The 22,524-nt window shown below is 49.3% G+C and overlaps 1 protein-coding gene across 5 annotated transcripts in view; it reads left to right on the forward strand.

Moving 5' to 3' along the window:
• Window positions 1-241: 241 nt before the first annotated feature.
• The window catches only part of BCAT1 (branched chain amino acid transaminase 1), a 60,929-nt gene continuing 38,646 nt past the window's right edge, over window positions 242-22,524 (forward strand). Inside the window, exons 1-2 of one of the 5 annotated variants that reach the window (XM_077340166.1) lie at window positions 242-448; window positions 19,132-19,203. In XM_077340166.1, coding sequence (XP_077196281.1) covers window positions 443-448; window positions 19,132-19,203 — 78 coding nt within the window. In that variant the 5' untranslated portion in view covers window positions 242-442. Of the gene's footprint in view, window positions 449-18,853; window positions 18,993-19,131; window positions 19,204-22,524 lie in introns of those variants that run through there. The other 4 variants (XM_077340167.1, XM_077340164.1, XM_077340168.1 and 1 more) reach the window with 4 other exon arrangements.

The raw sequence follows: 22,524 nt of genomic DNA on the forward strand, positions 1-22,524 counted from the left end.
AAAGCAAGAATGCACTCTGCACGCGGCTCAGGGGCACTCTCGTCCTCGCAAAAGCAAGAGGACGAAAAAGGAGCAGAACGCGGCAATTGCAAAGGGTGCGGGTTTGTTATCTTTTTTTTCCTTTAGGGGGCTCCTTCAAGGCTCGGCCGGAGCAGCGGCTCCCCTTCCCCCTAGCGGCGCCCGCGGGCACTGCGCCTTCCTGCCCGTGATGCAATCGGAGCGGCCGACGGTGCCGCTTTTCCTCCTCCTCCGCCTGCTCCTCCGCGCGCCGCCGCCTCCTCCTGCGACTCGCAACGTGTCCCGCCGGCCGTTGCCTTCCTCCTCCCCGGGCAGCCGGGCGGATTTCGTGCGCCGCCGGCCGGCCGGGCAGCCCCTTCGCCTCGGCAGCCGGAGGAGCGCGCCGGGCGGCTGCGGGGAAACCGGAGTGGATTCGGAAGGCGAGATGAAGGTAGGGGGCTTGCATGGGGCGAAAATCTAGGCGGCCGGAGGAGGGGGGAAGAATTGCTGGGGCAGGGGGGGCGGGTTGCATGTTGGACGGAGAACGGATCCCCATCCCCGGTGGAAACCCCTGCCTGGCGTCGCTCCGAATTAATCGTTTCCGAAGGGAGATGCGCTCTCCCGAAAGCCGATCCGGATGAGCCCGGCTTTGGAAAGGAATAAGATCGGGGGTGCGGGGCCGGACAGCAATTTTTGTAATTTTGGGCCTCTCCCACTCCCCAATTCTTCGGGATCCTTTTTAATCCTTTATTCATGGCGGATCAGTCCCTTCCGAATTGGTTTTATTGGGGGCGGGAAGAGGCGATCGCGGGGTGGCGAGGGTTCAAAGCGCCACGATTCTGGTTTTAAGGGGGGGGGGGGCATCGCTGTCAAATGCTTTCCCTCTCCGCACTTTTATTGTTCTGCAATCCGGATTGCTCGCAGGAAGAAACCGAATTCCGGTTGGACCGTTAAACGGGCTGGGGGTGGAGAGGGGGGGGGAGATGTCGACGCCGGCGTTCCAGACCCCCCTCCTCCCCTTCCCCCTTCCCTTCCCCCCCACCTCCCCGCGCGCGTTTATATATAGCTCTCCATCCGCTGCGAATCAATGGGCCCGCCGGCGGCGGCGGCGGCGGCTCCGAATCAGGTCAGCGAGCGGCATCCAGCGGCTGCTGAGGCGGGGCTGGAGGGAATGGAAGGGCTCCGCTCCCCCCACCCCACCCCGCACTGACGTGGGAGCCTTGCAAGCAGCCCCCCTTCTCCTCTTCCCTTCTTTGGCAGCCTTGACTTTTGGAACAGATGTGCGGCCATGCGCTGGCGCCTTTGCACATTTCCTCCGCTGGCTGAGAAAGGGCGGCAGAGGTTTTCTTGCTGGGGTCCTTTGGGACCCCCCCCCTCTTTCTCAGGTTGTGTGTGTGAGGATTTGGGGGGTGGGTGGGAGGAGGGGGTTAAACCTTGTCTCCAGGGCACAGCTGTTCCCCCAGAAAGTCTTTGCCTGCGAGGGGATCTGTCGCCACCGTGTGGTCCTGATGCTGAATCGGGGCACCCCAGAGGGGACTGTGGAAGCGGAAGTTAGGGAGGCCGGCCGGCCTCCAGGTGGGACCTGGAGACCCCCTGGAATTGCAGCGTGTCTCCAGACTCCAGGGAAGTCACTTCCCCTGGAGGATATGGCTGTTTTGGAGGGGGGGGGGCTTGATGGCACTGCACCAGGGATGCCAGCCTCCAGGTGGGACCTGGGGATCCCCCGGTATTGCAGCTCATCTCCAGATACGGAGGAGAGAGGTCACTTCCCCTGGAGAAAACAGCTGGCTTGGATCGTACCCTTCTGAGGTCCCTCTAGGGATGCCAGCCTGCCAACCTCCAGGTGGGACCTGGAGACCACCTGGAATCACAGCTTATCTCCAGACTACAGAGATCTCTTCCCCTGGAGGAAACAAATGCTTTGGAGCAGGGGTAGTCAAACTGCGGCCCTCCAGATGTCCATGGACTACAATTCCCAGGAGCCCCTGCCAGTGAATGCTGGCAGGAGCTCCTGGGAATTGTAGTCCATGGACATCTGGAGGGCCGCAGTTTGACTACCCCTGCTTTGGAGGGTGGACTCTGTGGCTTTGTATCTCCCTGAGGTCCTTGGTTTCCCCAGGCTCCATCCCCAGATCTCCAGGAGTTCCCCAGATCTGAAGTTGGCATCCCTGTAGCCCCCATGCTTCCGCCAGAGGGGACCTGAAAACCTTAGTAAGCTGTAGTAATAACAGTAGATGCCGAAATAATTTGTTATGCGGGCTGGATCTGGGATAAATATTTGGTTTATTTAAATAATAAATTAAAAAATTATTATTATTGGACTTATACGCCGCCACTCCCGGCCAGCCGACCGGGGTCGGTTCACAGCCATGAAAAATACAACTTCAAACTAAACCAGGCATGCCAGAAAATGTAATGCCGGGTACCGGAGATACATACAAACCTTAAAAAGGACACAGGCAAGCCCAATTACCAATATTATGGTTCTTATGGTATTTCCTTACAGTAGCTCCCTGATGCCACCCTTCTGCTTCCACCACCCATGGCAGCACACAGGAACATCATGCGCACCCTCTGGCAATAAAGGTTTGACACCCCTGCATGGACAGTACTGATCTAGAGGCTGTGGTTTGATTCCATAGTAGGCAGCTTTGTGCAAGAGCTGATGGGCAGGACTCCAAGGGAGGCGTTTGCAGCCAGACTTGACTCCTGATGTTCCCCAGGACTTGCATCTCCACCCCCCCACCCCGAGATCTGCCACTCTTCTGTCATGCACAGCCGCTTCTCACACATTTGACACAAAGCCAAAACGTTTCCTGTTTTGCTCAGCTCCAAAGCAAGGCAGGAGGGGAGGGAAAAAAACCCCAAGAATTTAACCTGCTAAAATCAATTTTGCATCTGACTGCTGCCTGAAGCATGGAAAGAAAGGCCAAAGAACAGTTGCTGGTCCCCAATTTGGAACATTGAATGGATCGGGGCCCTGTCTGTTGGCACAATTGGGGGGGGGGGCACATGTGCTAAACAGTGGTACACCACAGTGCATTGTTTGGCTTGAGGGAGAGACTGTGGATCAGCAAAAGAGCCTCTGCTTGGCATGCAGAAGGTTCCGGGGTCAATCCGTGACACCCCCAGGCAAAAGGATCCCGTCGGAGGGGATGGGAAAGACCCCTGCCTGAGACCAAGGAGAGCTGCTGCTAGTCTGAGTCGACAGTACTTACGTTGATGAGCTGCTGGTCGGGGGGGGGGCATTATTGGGTTAGGTGTGCTTTGCAGGGGTGCAGTAGATTTTGAGGGGGGGCACTGAGCTTTCGAGAGTCAACGCTTGAAACCTCGTACCACGAAACTCTTGTTTGTCTCTAAGGTGCTAATGCTACACAGCAGCCCTGCGAGGTGGGTCGGCCTCCCAGAGTGCATGAGTGACCCAAGGTCACCCAGCAGACTTCCATGGCAAACTGGGGATTTGAACCCAGGATTTTCCATGTCCTGGTCCAACACTGTCATCTGTACAGCACTTTGAATTTTTGTGCATGAGAGCTCAGAGGCTCAGAATGATAACACAGGTGGCGTAAATGTTTAGAACTGGGGTAGTCAATCTGCGGCCCTCCAGATGTCCATGGACTACAATTCCCATAAGCCCCTGCCAGTAAATGCTGGCAGGGCCTTATGGGAATTGTAGTCCATGGACATCTGGAAGGCCACTGTTTGACTACCCCTGGTTTAGAAGATGCAGAGGAATTCTATTTCCGGCCAAGCCGACTCCGAGCGATGAAGGTTTACGACGCTTGATTCCTCTTTAAGCTGCCACAGGATTCGTTTTCAGTCCTTTAGGGTAGTCCAGAATCCCTACATTCCACAGGGAAGACTGAGCCAGCGACAGAGAGAAAGAGGTCCCCTGGTGAATTCGTGGCCGAGGAGAGATTTGCGTCTGTTGGTTCTCACATCTTGAACCCGTCTCTTTAGCTGCTTCAATGTGCCCACTCCGTATCATGCAACAAACTGCAAAGGTGGGGAAACTATATGTGTAGGGCAGTGGTTTTGGCTGGGTGAGATTAATAAAAGGTGAGCAGAGATGCCATTGAGGGGTGGAACAATTGAACTTAATGGGATTCGGGCGTTAGGGTCAAGAATGCCGTTGTGGGTCAGCCCGGCCATATCCAGCTGGGTCTGCCGATTAATAGCTGTTTGTACTGACAATACCTAACTAGCTATCATCAGCAACCTGTTTTTACCAACAATACCAAGGAAATGGTCTGAGGTTGAGTGAAGCAGGTTTGGTCGGTCAGAATGTCCAGCCATTCGTTCGGGGGTGAGGGAGCCGAGAGAAATCAGAGGCTAGATAAGCGTGGAAATGGTGATTCTGTCAACTTAGGCAGATTGTAAGTGGGCAGAAAGGCATCATCTGGGCATGGAATTGAGGTCACTGTGAATTTCCTGCATTCCGCAGGGGATTGGACTAGATGACCCTGGAGGTCCCTTCCAACTCTATTATTCTAAAATGCACAATAGTTTGAAGGAAGTCATTTAATTCCTTTATACCCCTGCCTCTCTCTCCGATAGGGACCCAAAGCTCTCGTCGCTCTTCTCCATTTTTATCACAACAACCCTGTGAGGTAGGTGAGGCTGAGAGCATCCGATTGGCCCAAGGTCACCCAGTGCGCTTCCCCGGAACGAGCGGGGATTCGAACTCGGGTCTTTCAGATAGTAGTCCGACACTCTTAGCCACTATGTTGCACATCATGGCTGATTGCCATGACATTTTGGCATTGCTTCTCAAACACTGACATCCCAAGCAGAGTTGCTGCCCTTCTAAACCCATTCACTTCAATGGATTTGGAAGGAGGTGACTCTGTTTGGGATGGCCCTGAAAATGTCCGCAGAGATTCTCCTTTCCATGTTGTCTGGAAGGATGTCCCGTCAGCAAAAAAAAAAAAATGTTTTGTTCTTTAAGTTTTTGACATGCTGGCTTTCCTTTCATCCCGAGGGATCCGTCCATCTGCGAACACGGCCATTTAGCTGTAATGCAGATTACATCACGCTCGTATCACTGCTGGGATGAATGGATTTAAAGAGAGGCAAATAGGCTTATGAATATTTGTCTCGTGAGTCTGATGGCCAGCCAGCGTCGGGATTTTTAAATGCTTTCTATTGGCTTATAAACCACTCATTTCATACTGAGGCTTATGGATGCATTGCTGTGTGAAGATGAAACTGGAGTGTGTCCAGAGGAGGGCTACAAAGATGGCGAGGGGTATTCAAGACGTATGAGGGAAGGTTGGGGGAGCTTGGTCTGTTTAGCCTGGAGAGGAAGTGACTGAGAGGGGATCTGATAACCATCTTCAAGTATTTAAAAGGCTGCCATGTAGAGGATGGAGCAGAGCTGTTCTCTCTTGCCCTGGAGGGACGGACCAGAACAAATGGGATGAAATTAATGCAAAAGAAATTCCGTCTAAACATCCGGAAGAAGTTCCTGACAGTTAGAGCAGTTCCTCAGTGGAACAGGCTTCCTCGGGAGGTAGCGGGTTCTCCTTCTTTGGAAGTTTTAAAGCAGAGGCTAGAGAGTTATATAACAGAAATGCTGATCTTATGAACTTAGGCAGATGTTCTTATGGCCCTGTTGGTGGACCTCCTTGGGACACTGTGACAGAATGTTGGACTGGATGGGCCGTTGGCCTGATGCAACATGTCAACCATCTCGGATTTCTTCAAATAGGTCCATTTTCTGTGAACATGTGTATCTAAAGTAGCATCAAGTCACAGCTGGCTTTCGACAAGCCCATAGAGTTTTCAAGGCAAGTGATTAAGCTGAGTTGGTTCACCATGGTCTTCCTTTACAAAGTCTTCCTCGGTGGTCACCCATCTATGTGCAGGCCCTGCTTAGATTTATGTGATCTGATGAGATCAGGATATACTATGTACCATGCCACATCTGCGGTGTGTGAATTTATAGAGTAGCTAAATGGAGCCTCCATGAACAGGAACAGTATACCTCTGGTCACCACAAGCAGACATAACAAAGGGTTGTCTCCATGCCCTGATTGGGACATCTTGCTGTCCTAGAAAGAGGACAGTAGATCTGATGAACCTGATTCATCAAGTCTGCCCTACTCAGGGGGAGAAACTGCTTAGAAAGTGATTGGGTTTTGGAAATGTGTGGTCCCTACTGGGGCATGTGAAAGTGTTAATCGAGGAGAGCTGGCATTACAGCACCCTCATTGTGCGTCCGGCTAATTGTGACCTCAGGCATTTGGGGGCTGTGACCACTGCCGCCTTTCAGCACAAATACAACGGAACGGTCAGCGTGCACAAAGAGGGTTTATCAAGGGATCATGTTGTGGCGGATGTCCAGGGAGGGGCTGAAGGGCGTGGTTCTGGAATGCAGACCAGATGCAAACAGACGCCAGCCAAAGAGTATTTGATGCAGCTTGTGTCAAAGCGGATGCATGGCCAGTGCCCTCTGAAATGAAGCTACAGGCTTGTACTTTAACAACCTTGCCCAGAGGAAAGGGCTTATATTAATATAATCCGAGTCTCTGGTTCAGATTCCTTTCCGGCCGTGCTCTTGCTAATTCGTGACATGTTTTGTCATTAAAACTTGCACCTCCTGCCTTTCGTCCCATTCGTTCTGGTCTGCCACAAGAGAGAACAACTCTGCTCCATCCTCTACATCAGGGGTAGTCAACCTGTGGTCCTCCAGATGCCCATGGACTACAATTCCCATGAGCCCCTGCCAGCATTTGCTGGCAGGGGCTCATGGGAATTGTAGTCCATTAAAATCTGTAGGACCACGGGTTGATTACACCTGCTCTACATGGCAGCCTTTTAAATACTTGAAGACGAAGACAGACATAAATCTGTATTCACACCTGTATTTCTGGCCACCCCTGTCACCCCATCCTTCAGGCAGTGAAAAGCAGGGTATAAAAAACAACCCTCCTTCTTATTCTGAATCGGACTCTTTGCTCCATCACGGACAGTGTTGTCTACCCAGGCTGGCGAACGCTCTCCAGGGTCTCAGGCAGAGGTTTTTCACATCACCCATGCCATGATCCTTTTAACTTGGCAGTGCCAGGGATTGAGCATGGCACCTTCTGCACCCTGATGCTCTGCCCCCTTAGCCACAGCCCCTCACTCTGTTTACAGTTCTCCGTGGACAGCAAATAGTTGTTAAAACCATGTCACTCAGCCCATTCTGCTCCAATGACACTATTTAGCTTTGGGGTGGTTGATGTTTCCATCGATTCCCAGCTGACTTATGGTGACCCCATAGGGATTTCAAGGCAAGAGACATTGAGAGGTGGTTTGCCATTACCAACCCTCTGCATCATGACCCTGGTATTCCTCTGAGGTCTCCCATCCAAATTCTGGCCAAGGCTGACTCAGCTTAGCTGCCACATCTTTGAAAATTTTTAAACAGAGGCTGGTTAGCCATCTGACAGAGAGGCTGATTCTGTGAAGGTGCAAGGGGGTGGCAGGTGACAGTGGATGAGTGAGAGGGTTGTGAGTGTCCTGCGTAGAGCAGGGGGTTGGACTAGATAACCCAGGAGGGTCCTTCCAACTCTATGATTCTATCTGACGAGATCAGGCTACCCTGGTCAAGGAAGTATTTAGCTACCGGCTTTCCAAAGAGAGCAATATTCATTCTCTGCTCATTATCTTCCCCCCCCTTTTTATGGTTGCTTTTTCCATCTTTATAAATCAGATGAGCAAATCCTTTGTTTCTTTGTAATTAATTGCTTCATCTAATAATGTCTCCATTAAGAAACCAGGTTATTGAATTTCGTAAGTGCGGTATGCCCGCCTCAACAATCCCACTATTATATTAAAGTTAAATTAACTTTCTTCTGAGAGCCTCAGCAAATATTACTTGTCCGCCACTGAAAACGTGTAGGTTTTGCTCCTCTAAAGGGGTAGATTTTGTTCTTCTGCCACCAAACCAGTGAATCCACTCCCCCCCCCCCCTCCCGATAAACCACCTGGGTTTCTTAACAGCCTTGAAGCTCTGGGTTTTAGGATCTTAGCTGTGCTGTGATGTATTCTGCTCCTCTGCAGAAATTAAAGTACCTTCCTAATCTAAGACCATGGGATTTTGGAATGTTCTAGCTCATGAACGCACCTGAAGTAGTCTCCTCCTGAGTCAGACCCTTGTTCTATTGTGGTCAATATTCTTATTTATTTCTTGCATTTTTAGACCACCCCTTCTCTTCAGACAGGTTCGGCGTGGTTTACCACATATTAAAATTCTGGTTGAAACTCAATAAAACGCTAAAACCGCTAAATCTCCCATAGCGCTCCAATAATCCTGTTTCTCAGCCTTTTGTTCAGTGGTGGGATGAGCCGAAGAGGGGCAGAGAGAGGCCCATAAGATTTGATTTACGTGTTCCAGCTTCAGAGCCTAACTATATATTAGGTAGAATGGTGCCTTTTCACATGCTCTGTGGAACTTAAGCAGTTTGGTCAGGACTCCCCAGGATCTTAGGCTGAGATTTTTCAAACCACCTGCAGCTTGATCGTTTTTTAACTGAGGATGCTGGGGGGAAATGAACCGGAGACATCTCGCACACAGATAATCTGCCACTGAGCTGTGGCCCTGCTCTGTTTAGGACCACACTGTTAAATTGTTGATTTGTAGTGAGGCCACCTATGCAACTTGAGTTGAGGGCCTACTAGTAGGGATGCCAGTCTCCAGGTAGGACCTGTGGCCCCCCTCAAATTACCGTTTATCTCCAGGCTACAGAGGTCTGTTCCCCTGAGAAAACATGGATGCTTTGGGGGGTGGGTTCTAAGACATTGTACCTTGCTGTACATCCCTGTCCTCCACAGATTCCAACCGCACTCTCCATGCATTTCCCAAATTGGATCTAGCAACCCCCCATCCCTACATATTGGACCTTGCAACTGTCTATCGCTTGGTCTCTATGTCTTTCTGATACCACACAATTTTTAATGGCTGTTTATTCAGATTTTCCCCTTGCTGACTCACAATTGGTCTAGACACTATGCTCACCAGAAAGTAGGCATGTGTTTCCCCCTTCTTGCCCCCGGCCAAATTCCTTAGGCCCAATGACTATGCATGTATTTTCCCAGCACATGGTTCCGATGCAGGGGGGCTTGTTGGATGGGAAATTGACTGTGTGTGTTGTGTTAAGCCCTGAGCACGGCCACCTGGATAAGTCTGCCATTTGGGAGTTGTACCGAATTCTGCAGTTGTACCAAATTCTGCAGTCTTGTCTGCAACCGCAAGGAGGAACCAACAGGTTGCCCCATCCCCTTCAATCACTGGAAAAGTTATTCTGGATCCAACCCTTCAAGTTGGATTCTGTGGGCGCCTTTGAAATGGGCAAGCACAAAATGACTGCCACATGAGACAGAGCCAGCCGCAAAATGGCTGCCACGGTTTCCCTTCCATCACACTGTGAAGTTCCTCATGCTGCAGCAGTAGCAGCTTCTCAAGTGTCACTTTTAAGTCTGCCCAGCCAATCAGATCTCCAGTGGTCAATCGGCAGACTTGCAGGGCAGATGTGCTGGCCCTGCCTCCTGCCGATAAACACCTGGCAGGCACCAGGTTTCCCCCAAGGGAATTAAAAACATCTTTGCGGATCCATTTCAGATCAGGAAAATGGATCTGATGGTCCCCACTGGGGACCTAAGCGGAATTGAGCCCCAGTCTGGGAATCAAAGAGCTCCTAGAACACATTTTTGACCCACCTTTGGAGTATACCTGGGGAAAATGCTGTGACATTTTAAAGTCTTTTAATGGGAGTTTTAATGGGGGTTTAAGACACTGTAACCCGCCACGAGCCATTTGGGAGTGGCGAGAAATAAATCGAAATAATAATAATAATAATAATAATAATAATAATAATAATAATAATAATAATAATAATAATAATAATAATAATAATAATACAATATATAGTTAGGCTCTAAGAAAGGCTTCAGACAGTGCTTGGAGGGTTTCTGTCAGTTTGGAACATATTACCAAGCTAGGTAGATCAACCATCTCAACTGAACCGTCAAAAAGCTTCATGTTAATACATTTTTTAAAAAAACAGTTCTTTCTGTGAGCAATGATATTCAGCAATCGGCCAGGTGCGCTGGTGGAACACTGAGTTACTCTGATCTGTTGAGGCAGCAAATTCCTGTGGGGGCTTTAATGGTTTCTGGGTTCACGGAAGGCTCTTGTCCTTGCTGCTCTTCAGAAGGTGAACTGTTGACAGCCAGACACGGGGAGTCAGACACAAGAGTTGCAGCCACCTTGACGTTCACCCTTCTTGTGGAAGATGTGGTTGTGTTCAGTACGAGTGATAACATAAGGCAGTCTTCTCTCCGCTTTATTTACCATTGTGAAACCCCTGAAACATTCTTCAGGCTTTGAGAAACCCTAGAAGTGGCGCAATGATGCAGAATACGGTTGGGAAGCAGAGCTGTAGACACGCCCACCTGAGTCCCCTCCCCTTCCCACCCCCTCGAGGCCCATCATTGGTCATTCTGGGATGGGGTAGGCGGGTCGACATGACCATATATGGTCATATCACTCGATAAATGTTTACCAAATTAAAAAATATATATATAGTAAATGAGTTAACCCCCACCCACTCTACAAAACCCTTCCAGGGCTGTCAAGAAACCCTGGGGTTTCACAAAACCCTGGTTGAGAAAGCCTGATGTAAGAAATATTTGCTCAGATTTTGTGAGGGTGGAACATTGGACAGTAGGTATTCTAAAACACAAAGATGGAACTATTTTAAATATACATTTGCAAATGCATATAGAAATCACACTGGCCTTTTCTTCCTGTTACCATTTGAACCTTTCCAGTATGACTAAATGAAGGAGAGAAAAGTCAGGAAGGAATGTTTTGGCAGGTGGCAGCTTCTCAACTGATATCTCCTGCACCTGCTGAAATTCCCTGTTCTGCACAAGTATGCAAGATATGGGAGCTGCTGTTCTTTACAATCTCACCTGGCCTTATTTGAGCAACCAGGAGGAATAGCTTCCCCTTTTCTGGCTCAAACGTAACTGAGACTGCCTTCTTTTTCTTGAGTTGCTTCCTGTTTGAACTGTTTCTATCTATCTATCTATCCATCTATCCATGTATCCATCCATCCATCCATCCATCATTTATTTTTTAATTAAATTTATATACCACCCTCATAATATAGCTCAAGTTCTTGTGTTCAGGCATTCCCCCCACCCTTTTTTTTTTTTGCTTGAAGCGAATTGATCTTTAATATTTATTTAGTGAGTTTTTAAAAAATGTATATCCTCGCACCCTGAACTGGATAGCTTAGGGTAGCCGGATGTCATAAGATCTTGGAAGCTAAACAGGGTCGTCCCTGCTTATTATTTGGGTGGGAGACAGCCAAAGAAATCCAGGATCAACATGCAGAGGCAGGCAACGTCTCCTGGCCCGGAATGTCTCCTGACGTGAAAAACTTACGGGGTTGTGACAGGACAACGGAAGCTGGTACCAAATCCTGTCAGCTTCAACGTAATCCACAATTCAGTCAAAAATGCAATATTATTGAAAATGAATTAGAATATAGAAGCAGCACAGATTAAAGAGGTTCAGAAATAGCTTTAAGAATTCCATGCATCCATTTAATCCTGTATGAGAATTCCATGTCCTGGATTTTTAGGGTAACATAAGCCAGCCTATATCATACCAACCAGGGTGGATCAGACCAGTGGTCCATCTAGGCCAGGGGTGGCCAAACTGTGGCTTTCCAGATGTCCGTGGACTGCAGTTACCATGAGCCCCTGTCAACACCATGCTAGCAGGAGCTCACGGTAATTGTAGTCTATGTAGAGAGCCAGTTTGGTATAGTGGTTAGGAGTGCGGACTTCTAATCTGGCATGCCGGGTTCGATTCTGTACTCCCCCACATGCAGCCAGCTGGGTGACCTTGGGCTCGCCACGGCACTGATAAAACAGTTCTGACCGAGCAGGAATATCAGGGCTCTCTCAGCCTCACCCACCCCACAGGGTGTCTGTTGTGGGGAGAGGAATGGGAAGGCGACTGTAAGCCGCTTTGAGCCTCCTTCGGGTAGAGAAAAGCGGCATATAAGAACCAACTCTTCTTCTGTGGACATCTGGAGAGCCACAGTATGTCAACTCTTAATCTAGAATATATGAGGAGCCAGTGTGGCATAGTAGTCTGAATATCAAACTTGGCCAACTTTTTGGGAACTGTAGTCCCTGAACATCTGGAGAGCTACAGTCTGGCTACCCCTGTTCTCGGTCTCTTCTCCCCTTGCTTTGGGATAAGTCAGTATCTGACTAACCTTTGTCATTACTCATTTGTTATGGCTAATTTGATAATTCTCGATCCTCTTGGGAAAGTTCTTTTTGTTTGCTTGTTGGTTCTGCTCAGTGGCAGGAGCCCACAGAACAACCTGTCCTCAGACCGGAGACAAAATTGATAGGCCAAAGTGTTTTTTAGCAAACATCTCCAGCACAGTTGCTGTTGTTGTTTTGTGGCTTCTGCCGGTCGGGCAAACAAAGGAGTTGTGAATCCAATGAATGAATGCGGGATCTGACAAGCAGGTCAACAACAGAGATACTTAGAGGCACTGTTCTCAGGATGGAAATGGCTTCTTCCACCAGCCCCCTTGTCCCCAGCAGTTCTGGAAGACGTGACACGGCCAGGGAAACACAATAACAAAAAAGGGAAACAAGGCCAGTGTTGGGAAAAGCAAAAAAGTTCTTTAATTTTGGGAAAATAAGACCGTGTTGTATGAAGAGGAGTCATTTAAGGTTCCTGTTTGTGCCATCCTGCGTGAAAATCACAATTGAATCCCCAATTTAAATTACTATCTGATTTAGTTTAATTTAGAGCCAGTGTGGTGTAGTGGTTAAGAGTGGTGGCTTTAGGATGCTTGGGGCTGATCCTGCGTTGAGCAGGGGGTTGGACTAGATGGCCTGCATGGCCCCTTCCAACTCTATGATTCTATGATTCAATGATTCTAATCTGGCAAGCTGGGTTTGATGCCCCATTTCTTCCAAATGCAACCAGCTGGGTGACCTTGGGCCAGTCACAGCCCTGATAATGCTGTTCTCACAGAGCAGTAATATCAGGGCTCTCTCAGCCTCACCTGCCTCACAGGTTGTCTGCTGTGGGGAGAGGAAAGGGAAGGTGACTGTAAGTCGCTTTGAGACTCCTTTGGGTAGAGAAAAGCGGCATATAAGAACCAACTCTTCTTCTTCAGTAATATCAGGGCTCTTTCAGCCTCACCTCCCTCACAGTATATCTATTGTGGGGAAAGGAAAGGGAAGGCAATTGTAAGCCGCTTTGAGGCTCCTTGAGGTAGAGAAAAGCGGCATATAAGAACCAACTCTTCTTCTTCTTCAAGACCTGGCAAGGTACCCAGCCTCCAGTTGGTCTGGAGAGCTCACGGAATTACAGCTGATCTCCAGATGACAGAGATCAGTTTCCATGAAGAAAATGGCCACCATGAAGGGTGTTGTCTACAGCATTATACTCTACTGTGGTCCCTCCCACGCCCAGCCCTCCTCTCCCTATGCTCCGCCACCAAATCTCCAGATAGTTCCCATCCTCAACCCTACCTGGGACTCTCATCTGTGGGATTGTCTCCATTACTATGTGCCCACAAATCAGCTGATCCCATCCTGAAGCTGTCTGCATTTGTAGCTGCCTCCACGTCCTGTGGCAGTGAGTTCCACATCTGAATCACTCCGTGGGTGAAAAAGGAATTCCTTTTTATCTGACCTAAACCTACTGCTCATCAGTTTCATGACATGCCCATTGAGTGAGGAGGGGGGGGAAATGTACTTCTGTATCTCCCTTCCCTATCCATGCCTAATTTTATAAACCTTTTATCACGTCACCCCTCAGTTGTCGTTTCTCCCAGCAGAAAAAGCCCTAGCCTCTTTCACCTTTCTGCTTAGGGAAACGGTTCCATCCCCTTAACTCATCTTAGTTGCCCCTCTCTGAGCCTTTAGCGATGCTCTAGCTGTAGCCATAATAAGCAACCCTTTTGGTGACATGTTGCTGGAAGGGGACAATGTTTATAGACGATAAGAAGGAGTTGTTTTGTCTGGATTAAGTTAGCTGTGGTGTCCCGGAGGCGTTTTCGTGAGTTGTTAGGGCAAACAGGGTGTGCAGTCTGTTTCAAAGCTCTCCCCCTGCTTTTCAGATCTGAAATATCCTCGGGGTATCCTTTTGTGCCATGTCAGATGCTGCAAGAGTCTTGATGAGCCACAATGAGGGTGGGCGGGAACATCACCCCTGGTGCCACCTGAGGTTGATGGAACAATATACGGCGAAGGACTTATCCAGCCATTCTCAACTTTTTCACCATTGAGAAACCCTGGAAACATTCTTCAGGCTTCAAGAAACCCCAGAAGAGGTGCAATTGTGCAGAATATGGCTGGGAAGCAGAGCTGTGGACACGCCCACCTGGGGCCCCTCCTCTTCCCACCCTGTCCAGGCCCATCATTGGCCATTTTGGGAGGGGGGGTCGACATGACTAAATATGGTCCTATCACCTGCTACATACACACACACACAGAATTAATTGCTGGACTGGATGGACCACTGGTCTGATCCAGCTGGGATGATGTCTGATATTATTGTGATAATTTTCTTACATCTCTGCAGATGAACAAAGAATGGCATTTTACTAACAGGGCTGATTTTATTTTAAAAAATAATCTCACTCCACTTGATCCAGATCTACCTTTTTCTGTCTGGTGTGGAGCTCTGGAAAAAGAAAACTATTTTCTCGGGTGAGTTAGCCATTACAGCCACTAGGACTTCTCATGGCCAGCCTGTCATACATTCCTAGTTACAGTGGTGAAAGCGACCAGCGCGGAGGAGATGTGTACTAGGGTTGTTCTGACCATTTTTTTTGTTGAAAACTCTATGATAGGAAGCTAATTCTACCATAGAGGTTTTGCCCACAAACCAGAGCATCACTCCCGATGTCCCTCCAAAAGCCTGCACGGTTCTTTGGAAGAGATAGCTCACTGCACAGGCTGCCTTTTACTACCTTCCTTCCTCCTTTGGGGGGCAGGATCAGGGCCAGCCAGAGGGTTGTGAGCCTTTTCTAGGGCCTTGATCCCATCCCAGTCTACCCCTGCCTATTTTTGAACATTTGGGGCTCAGAAGAACCTTTTTGAGGCTGAGGGCATCTCTGGAATTTTGACACAGTGGTAGGCACAGTCACAAAATGGCTGCCGCAAGAAACAGAGCCAACCAGAAAATGGCTGCCATGGGAGGTGGAGCACATGCACAGGGCAGATTTCTAAAAACTGTCAAAGAGGGGTGGGAGACAATAAAAGAAACACTGCCGCTGAAACAGTGTAACTTTAATGCACATAGCCAATCCGATCTTCAGTGGCCAATGAGAAGTCAATGATTTTTTCCTTTTTTTGTTAACTTCTCCGCAATCTTTCTCTCACCCAAATTTGGTCCCATTGAAAAATCAATAAAAATTGACAATCTAGGGAGGAGATGCGCCTCCCCTGAACGTATTCCTTTCCGTCTCTTCTGGAAAGGTCACGAGGAGTTCCAAGCCTTTTCTGCCGGAGTTAAAAATAGTCTTGAGTGACTCAGCTGCTGAGCGCCCTCACTTTCCCTGCTTGAAGACACAGCGGTGGATTTGCAATTGGGGCGGGGGGGGGCACACAACCCCAACCAGCACACTGTCTCCAATTGACGGTTTCCAGCACAGCTTGCTTTCCAAAGCGAGGGACGTCCAAAGCAGCGACGGAAAGGCCTTCCCTACCAAAGCACTCCGGACGGCGACGCTGTAGCTTGTCGCTGTTAATTTGTTTAGAAGGGCTTTGACTTCGAAATGGCAACGGGCATGCAATTTTGGGAAATCGCCGCAATTTTGGGACTTGGCAATAGACACCGCACAGTTTTTAAAAAATTACAGTAGAAAGGTGGCTCTTGTCTCTCTGCATGCTGTAGGTCAGGGGTGGTCAAACTGCGGCCCTCCTGCATTTGCTGGCAGGGGCTCTTGGGAATTGTAGTCCATGGACATCTGGAGGGCCGCAGTTTGACCACCCGTGCTGAAGGCAGTGGGAATTCAGTGCCATCAGCATATGAAAACAGGGGGATACAGAGGCATAGCTATTTGGGGAGGGGCCGTGTCTTAGGGGTAGAGCTTTTGCTTGGCATGGAGAAGATCCCAGGTTCAATCCCCGGCATCTCCAGTTGACCTGAGACCCTGGAGAGCTGCTGCCAGTCTGAGTACACGATATAATCAACCTTGATGGACCAACGGTCTAAGGCAGCTACATGTGAATTGGCCAAGAACGCTGTTGCATTGGCTTAGCTCTTTCCTGATAAGCGGTGTAATCAAACCTTCCAGTGTGGATAGAGCCACAAAGAGGCTCAAGGGGGTGGCCAGTTACAGTGGATGAGCGATAGGGTTGTGAGTGTCCTGCATAGTGCAGGGGGTTGGACTAGATGACCCAGGAGGTCACTTCCAACTCTATGATTCTGTTTTTTCCTTTCTGGCTGAAACCGCAGAAACTGGGAAGGAAGTGGGGGAGAGGACAAACTCCTGACAGATTACAGTCCGTGGGGATTGGCCACATTTGCTTGGTGGGTCGGAAGTCAAACGAATTCGTTGTTGGCTGTACTTTGGGGAGTGGCTCAAGAGCCGGACTCCGATTTCCATTGGGGCAGGCTAAAAATGTTCTGCCCAGAGCCTCAGTCGGTTTCCAGATGCAGTCAGAGAGGCTCCTGCGTGCCAGCTCTGGCAGCGTATCTAATCTCCCGCTGCGTACAAAATGATTGAGTTTTGTTCAGGAATGGCCTAGAATATCAAAAGGAAGATGGACAGCTGGAGCTGCCTGAAGACGGGCGTTCAGTCGCTAGCCTCGGAAATGTTCCATCCCCTGCTTGACCTGAAGGGCGCCGTAGAAATCTGAGCACTCTGTGACTGCGGAGGAATAAATTCACACACTTGGTCCTCTTAATAATGCATACAAGCATCCAACTAGCTCTTTTATGGCCGTGAGGTTTCCCTTGTCTTTGTGGAAGACCAGTGGTACTTTACAAACTCTTCAAAGTACGCTCTACTACAGAACTTACTTTGCTGTGGGAAGAGCCTGAAGAGAGACCTCAGTTTTTTAGACTTGGCTTTTCACTACCCAAACGAGTCCCAAAGCAGTTTACAAACGCCTTTCCTTTTTTTCTCCCCACAACAGAAACCCTGTGAGGTAGGTGGAACTGAGAGAGCTCTAATAGGACTCTGAGAGAACAACCCTAAGAGAACTGTGGAATATCGAAGGTCATCCATCTGGCTGCATGGGGAGGAGTGGGGAATCAAACCTGGTTCTCCGGATTAGAGGCTGCCGCTCTTTAACCACTGCACCACCCTGGGTCCCAAGACTGGGTTTTTGGGACGCAGTATTGCAGGTTACGGGGGATGTACCTCCTGCAATGCTGTTTTGGAGGACTCTGCCAATCCCCTGGGAATGGATGGGACTTCAGAGTGAAGCAGAGAGGGAACGTGGCATCTCCAGTTTGGTGTAGCGGTTAGGAGTGCGGACTTCTAATCTGGCATGTGGGGTTCAATTCTGAGCTCCTCTACATGCAGCCAGCTGGGTGACCTTGGGCTCGCCACGGCACTGATAAAACTGTTCAGACTCAGCAGGAATATCAGGGCTCTCTCAGCCTCACCCACCCCACAGGGTGTCTGTTGTGGGGAGAGGAAAGGGAAGGCGACTGTAAGCCGCTTTGAGACTCCTTCGGGTAGAGAAAAGCAGTTTATAAGAACCAACTCTTCTTCTTCAGTAATATCAGGGCTCCCTCAGCCTCTCCTCCCTCACAGGGTGTTTGTTGTGGGGAGAGGAAAGGGAAGGTGACTGTAAACCGCTTTGAGACTCCTTCGGGTAGAGAAAAGCGGCATAGAAGAACCAACTCTTCTTCTTCTTCAGTAATATCAGGGCTCTCTCAGCCTCACCCACCTCACAGGGTGTCTGTTGTGGGGAGAGGAAAGGGAAGGCGACTGTAAGCCGCTTTGAGACTCCTTCGGGTAGAGAAAAGCGGCATATAAGAACCAACTCTTCTTCTTCTTCAGTAATATCAGGGCTCTCTCAGCCTCACCCACCTCACAGGGTGTCTGTTGTGGGGAGAGGAAAGGGAAGGCGACTGTAAGCCGCTTTGAGCCTCCTTCAGGTAGAGAAAAGCGGCATATAAGAACCAACTCTTCTTCTTCTTCCATCCTCCCTTGTTCTTTTTCCTGCTGCTGCAAGAAGCGATCTCAGAGTTCCGTCTTCCAGCTCAGGGCATGGGCCTTTGCTTCTCAGCCCCTTCTTTGGGAAGCTGTCTGGACTTGGGAATGTTCAGCCTAGAGAAGAGAAGGCTGAGAGGGGGCAGGATTGATGCCTATAAGTATTTGAAAGGCTGTCACTTGGAGGAGGGCAGGGAAAAGTTCCTGCTAGATATCGGGGGAAATTTCACCAAATGAAAGGTCAGCAGTCGTAATGTGTGAATAGTCCTGAGGACGGACAGATATTCCGATGAACCTGTAAGGTGTGTCCTGATAGAAAGGAGATCCTCTTCCCCACTTGACAGCTTAATTTAGCGTGGCTCTTCTATTACCAGACCGATAAAATCTGCTTTCAAGAAATCAAATGCAACTGGGACAGGCTTGCGGTCGGTCTTGTTTTTCTGGATGTACGTCACGGCCGACCCTGTTTGATTTGGGAGTGAGCGACGGACTGTCAAAAGCGAGAACCCTTCCCACCTTTTTTCCTCCTGCCCTCTCTTTGCCTTTCACACTCGGCTGACAATGCGAGGGGAACCCAGGGACCTGCTGCGTACGACTTGCTGAACATTCGGTTCGGCTTTACGCGGAAACAGTCGCGCTTTTGTCTCTCGGCAGCTCGGGGGGGGGGGGTCTCGAGCACAGGGTAAAGCAGGATTTACCCAATCCTCTTACGGGCCCAGAAGTACAGGCGGCTTCAACGATCTGCATCGTAGCAAAATGGACCGGGACAAAAGTAGCACTCGGGTAGGGTATTGAGCCGTTCCCCAGCGCTGATTATCTTATTTCTTTTTGAGCGTTTGCTGGACAGGTGCTCGAATTTCTGCAGCATTCCTTGCTTGGTATATAAATATTTCTTTTAAATAGTGTTTTTCTCTCCCCCTAGCAGGGTTGTCAAAACGACCGTGGAGCTGGATGCGTGGCAGCCGCTGCGAAGCACGTGACGGATTCTTTCAAGGTATGTTGTTCTCTAAAGCGTGCTTGCTTGGAGCATTTCTCTAGAAAACGGTGCCCTTAAGATGCAGGGAGATTGGGCTTGGCTTTGGCCCGTTGTAGAGTTTCTGATGTGCAGGAGAATGTTTCAAGGCGGGGAGAGCTTAAGGATTCGTCTATGCTTTGCGGCACGGATGTCTGTTGTCAGGAGAAAATGCGTAGGTGATTGTGAGCCACTTTGAGACTCCTTAGGGTAGTTGAAAGCGGGGGAATAAAAACCAATTCGTTTTCTTGTTCTATGACAGCCCTTCAAATACTTGAAGGTGGCTATCATATCACCTCTCTATCATCTTCGGTTAGAAGTCCTGTAAGGGAGGCCAGTATTATTGTCGCTTTGCTGCAGGTGGCGGAGCTGCTAGTGTAAGGTGTGGTTTTACTCAGAGGAGACTGGAACCAACAACCTTCTGGGGGATTTTTTTCGTACCTCTTATGCAGTGTCGGCTTCCAGACTTGCCCCTCTCCCAGCTTGTCCTGGCTGTATTGACGGGAGTCAAAAGGCAGGAAATAAAGCACTCTTCAGCCTTGTGCTCCTTTAATGCCAGCTGGAGCTTCACATGACCCCCCCCCCAAAAAAAAAAAACAATCAGTCAGGTAGGAGACTGAAAATTGGAACAATGTAGAAGGGCGGCGTGTTTAAAATTGGGGGAAAGGAAGGCTGTAGATTCAGGTTCAAATTTACCAGAATTCGGCAAGATTTACAGTGGGAAAAATGTAATTGCAGAACCAGCCCAGGTCTCAGAACCCATGGATTTGACAAGCAGAGTCTAAAAATCAACTCTTCTTTTAGGGGCAGCAGGTGCAAGCATTCCCCCCTCCCCTCCCTTTGCAATTTATTCTGTTCTCCATCAATCTCAAAAGAGGTTCAGTTCTCGGCTGGTGTTGGTCAGCTCCAATAGTCAACTTTGCTGCACAGTCTTCCTCTTTATCTATTTCCCCTGCCCTGCCACCGATGGTTCAGATCCTTCCTTATTTCTCCCTTTGTTGTTTCCTCTGTCAGTTAAAAAATATATACACAAGAAGCCTTTCCTCTATTTTAACCAAACCGCAGATGATATCACAGGGCACGACAACGGTTCTGCATTTGCCTAGATGTCTTCTCGTTTTCAGCCAAAATTGTCCCAGCTCGATGTTTCTGTTGTGCTACGCATTCAACTCTGAAAGCCCTGTGCAAATTTTAAAAGATCGTTATGACCTGTGATTTTTTTTTTTTTTTACTAGCGATGCCGGGGATCGAACTTGGGGACTTCTGCTTGCTAAGTGGATGCCCTACCACCACTGAGAGCCAGCCTGGAGTGGTTAAGAGCGGCGGCCTCAAATCTGGAACACCAGTTTTGATTTCCCGCTCCTCCACATGCAGCCAGCTGGGTGACCTTGGGCCATTCCTAGTTCTCTCAGAGGTCTCTCAGCCTCGCCTACCTCACAGGGGGGCGGTGACTGTTATGGGGAGAGGAAAAGCAGGCGATTGTGAGCCGCTTTGAGACTCCTCCTTGTAGTAAAATGCGGGGTACAAAAAGGCCAGATCTTCTTTGCTGAACCATGCCTCTTCTTCTGCTGTTTTAACCGAAGACAGTTCCCCATCCCCGTCCCTGCCACCCCCAAACTGGGGGGCACCAGAGACATCAGCAACACAAAACGTGCCTGGCTTAGAACTCTGGCTCAGAGCTGCGATTAATTCTTTAATTACAGTCCTGTCAAAGTCAGTCAGACGAGACTCCCGTGAGAAGAACCTGGTGCCAGCGCGCTTTAAAAGGGCCGTCCGTGGGGCTCCATAGAGACCTTGTTTCCTCGCCCCCCTTCCCATCATATTTATGCCTAGTCTAAAGGGAAACAGCAACTGGGCACCAGAAACAGCAAATGCAGACCGGAGCGACCTTGAATATGAATCAGAAAAAGGGCTCTCTGCTCCCAAAATCATGTCAGCAATTTTGGCTCACACATTATGGCCAGGAAGGAGCAAAACGCAGCGGGCTGTTTCTCTTCTTTGTTTGAAAGTAGCAGGAGAGAAGGCAAATTCCATGCATGTACGCACCCCCCCCCCCAAAGCCTTTTTGGTGGTTTTGAATTTTTTGCATGTGTCCAAAGTGATTGTTTCCCGTGCCAGAGCAATTTCTCTTCTCTCGGAGGTTCTCTGAAAAGTGCACATCGCGCTCTTGCTAATGGCAGCAAGGTTTTATTAATTGCTCGTCTAACCAGCCCAGCTCTCCGAATGACTCACGGTGCCCAAAGGAATGCGCACTAAACAGCCATTTAGAATCTGCCGTGGCTGCGGTGGAAAATGCCATTAACTTGCAGCTGACTTATGGACACCTCATAAAGTCAGCCTTTCTCCACTCTTTGACCATTGAGAAACCACCGAAACATTTTTTCAGGCTTCAAGAAACCCCAGAAATGGCGCAATCGTGCAGAATATGCTTGGGGTGTACAGCTGTGTGCATGCCCACCGGGGGGCCCTCCCCTTCCCACCCCCCTCCAGGCCCGTCATTGGACAATTGGCCAGGCCATTAACTCCTGCCCATTCGGGAAACTTTTCCAGGGCTGTCAAGAAAGCCTGACATAAGCTCCATGTTGGGAAACGCCTGGAGGTTTTCATAATAACTGGCACATAAACATTGAGGCCCCAGAACACTGTTAGTGCAGTCCAAAACAGTGCCACGCCCTTCAAGAAGAGTTTGCTTTTATACCCTGCTTTTCTCTACCCGAAGGAGTCTCAAAGCGGCTTACAGTCGCCTTCCCTTCCTCTCCCCACAACGGACACCCTGTGAGGGAGGTGGGGCTGAGGGAGCCCATATGTTATTCCTCTGTGAGAACAGCTTTATAAGGCCTGTGACTAGCCCAAGGTCACCCAGCTGGCTGCATGTAGAAGAGCAGGGAGTCAAACCCGGCTCGCCAAATTAGAAACAGCCAATTTTAGAAGAAGAAGAAGAGTTGGTTCTTATATGCCGCTTTCCCCTACCCGAAGGAGGCTCAAAGCGGCTTACAGTCGCCTTCCCTTTCCTCTCCCACAACAGATACCCTGTGGGGTGGGTGAGGCTGAGAGAGCCCTGATATCACTGCCCGGTCAGAACAGTTTTATCAGTGCCGTGGCGAGCCCAAGGTCACCCAACTGGCTGCATGTGGGGAAGCGCAGAATCGAACCTGGCATGCCAGATTAAAAGTCCACACTCCTAACCACTACACCAAACTAGCTCTCTTAGCCACTATGCCAAGGTGGCTCTCTAAAGCTTAGTGAAATGCAATGATTTCTGCATAGGGTTACACTGCAACAGTAAAACTTCCATCTCTGGGT

The sequence above is a fragment of the Paroedura picta genome, chromosome 5 (assembly GCF_049243985.1).
Source record: "Paroedura picta isolate Pp20150507F chromosome 5, Ppicta_v3.0, whole genome shotgun sequence".
In the NCBI taxonomy this organism is placed as follows: Eukaryota; Metazoa; Chordata; class Lepidosauria; order Squamata; family Gekkonidae; genus Paroedura; species Paroedura picta.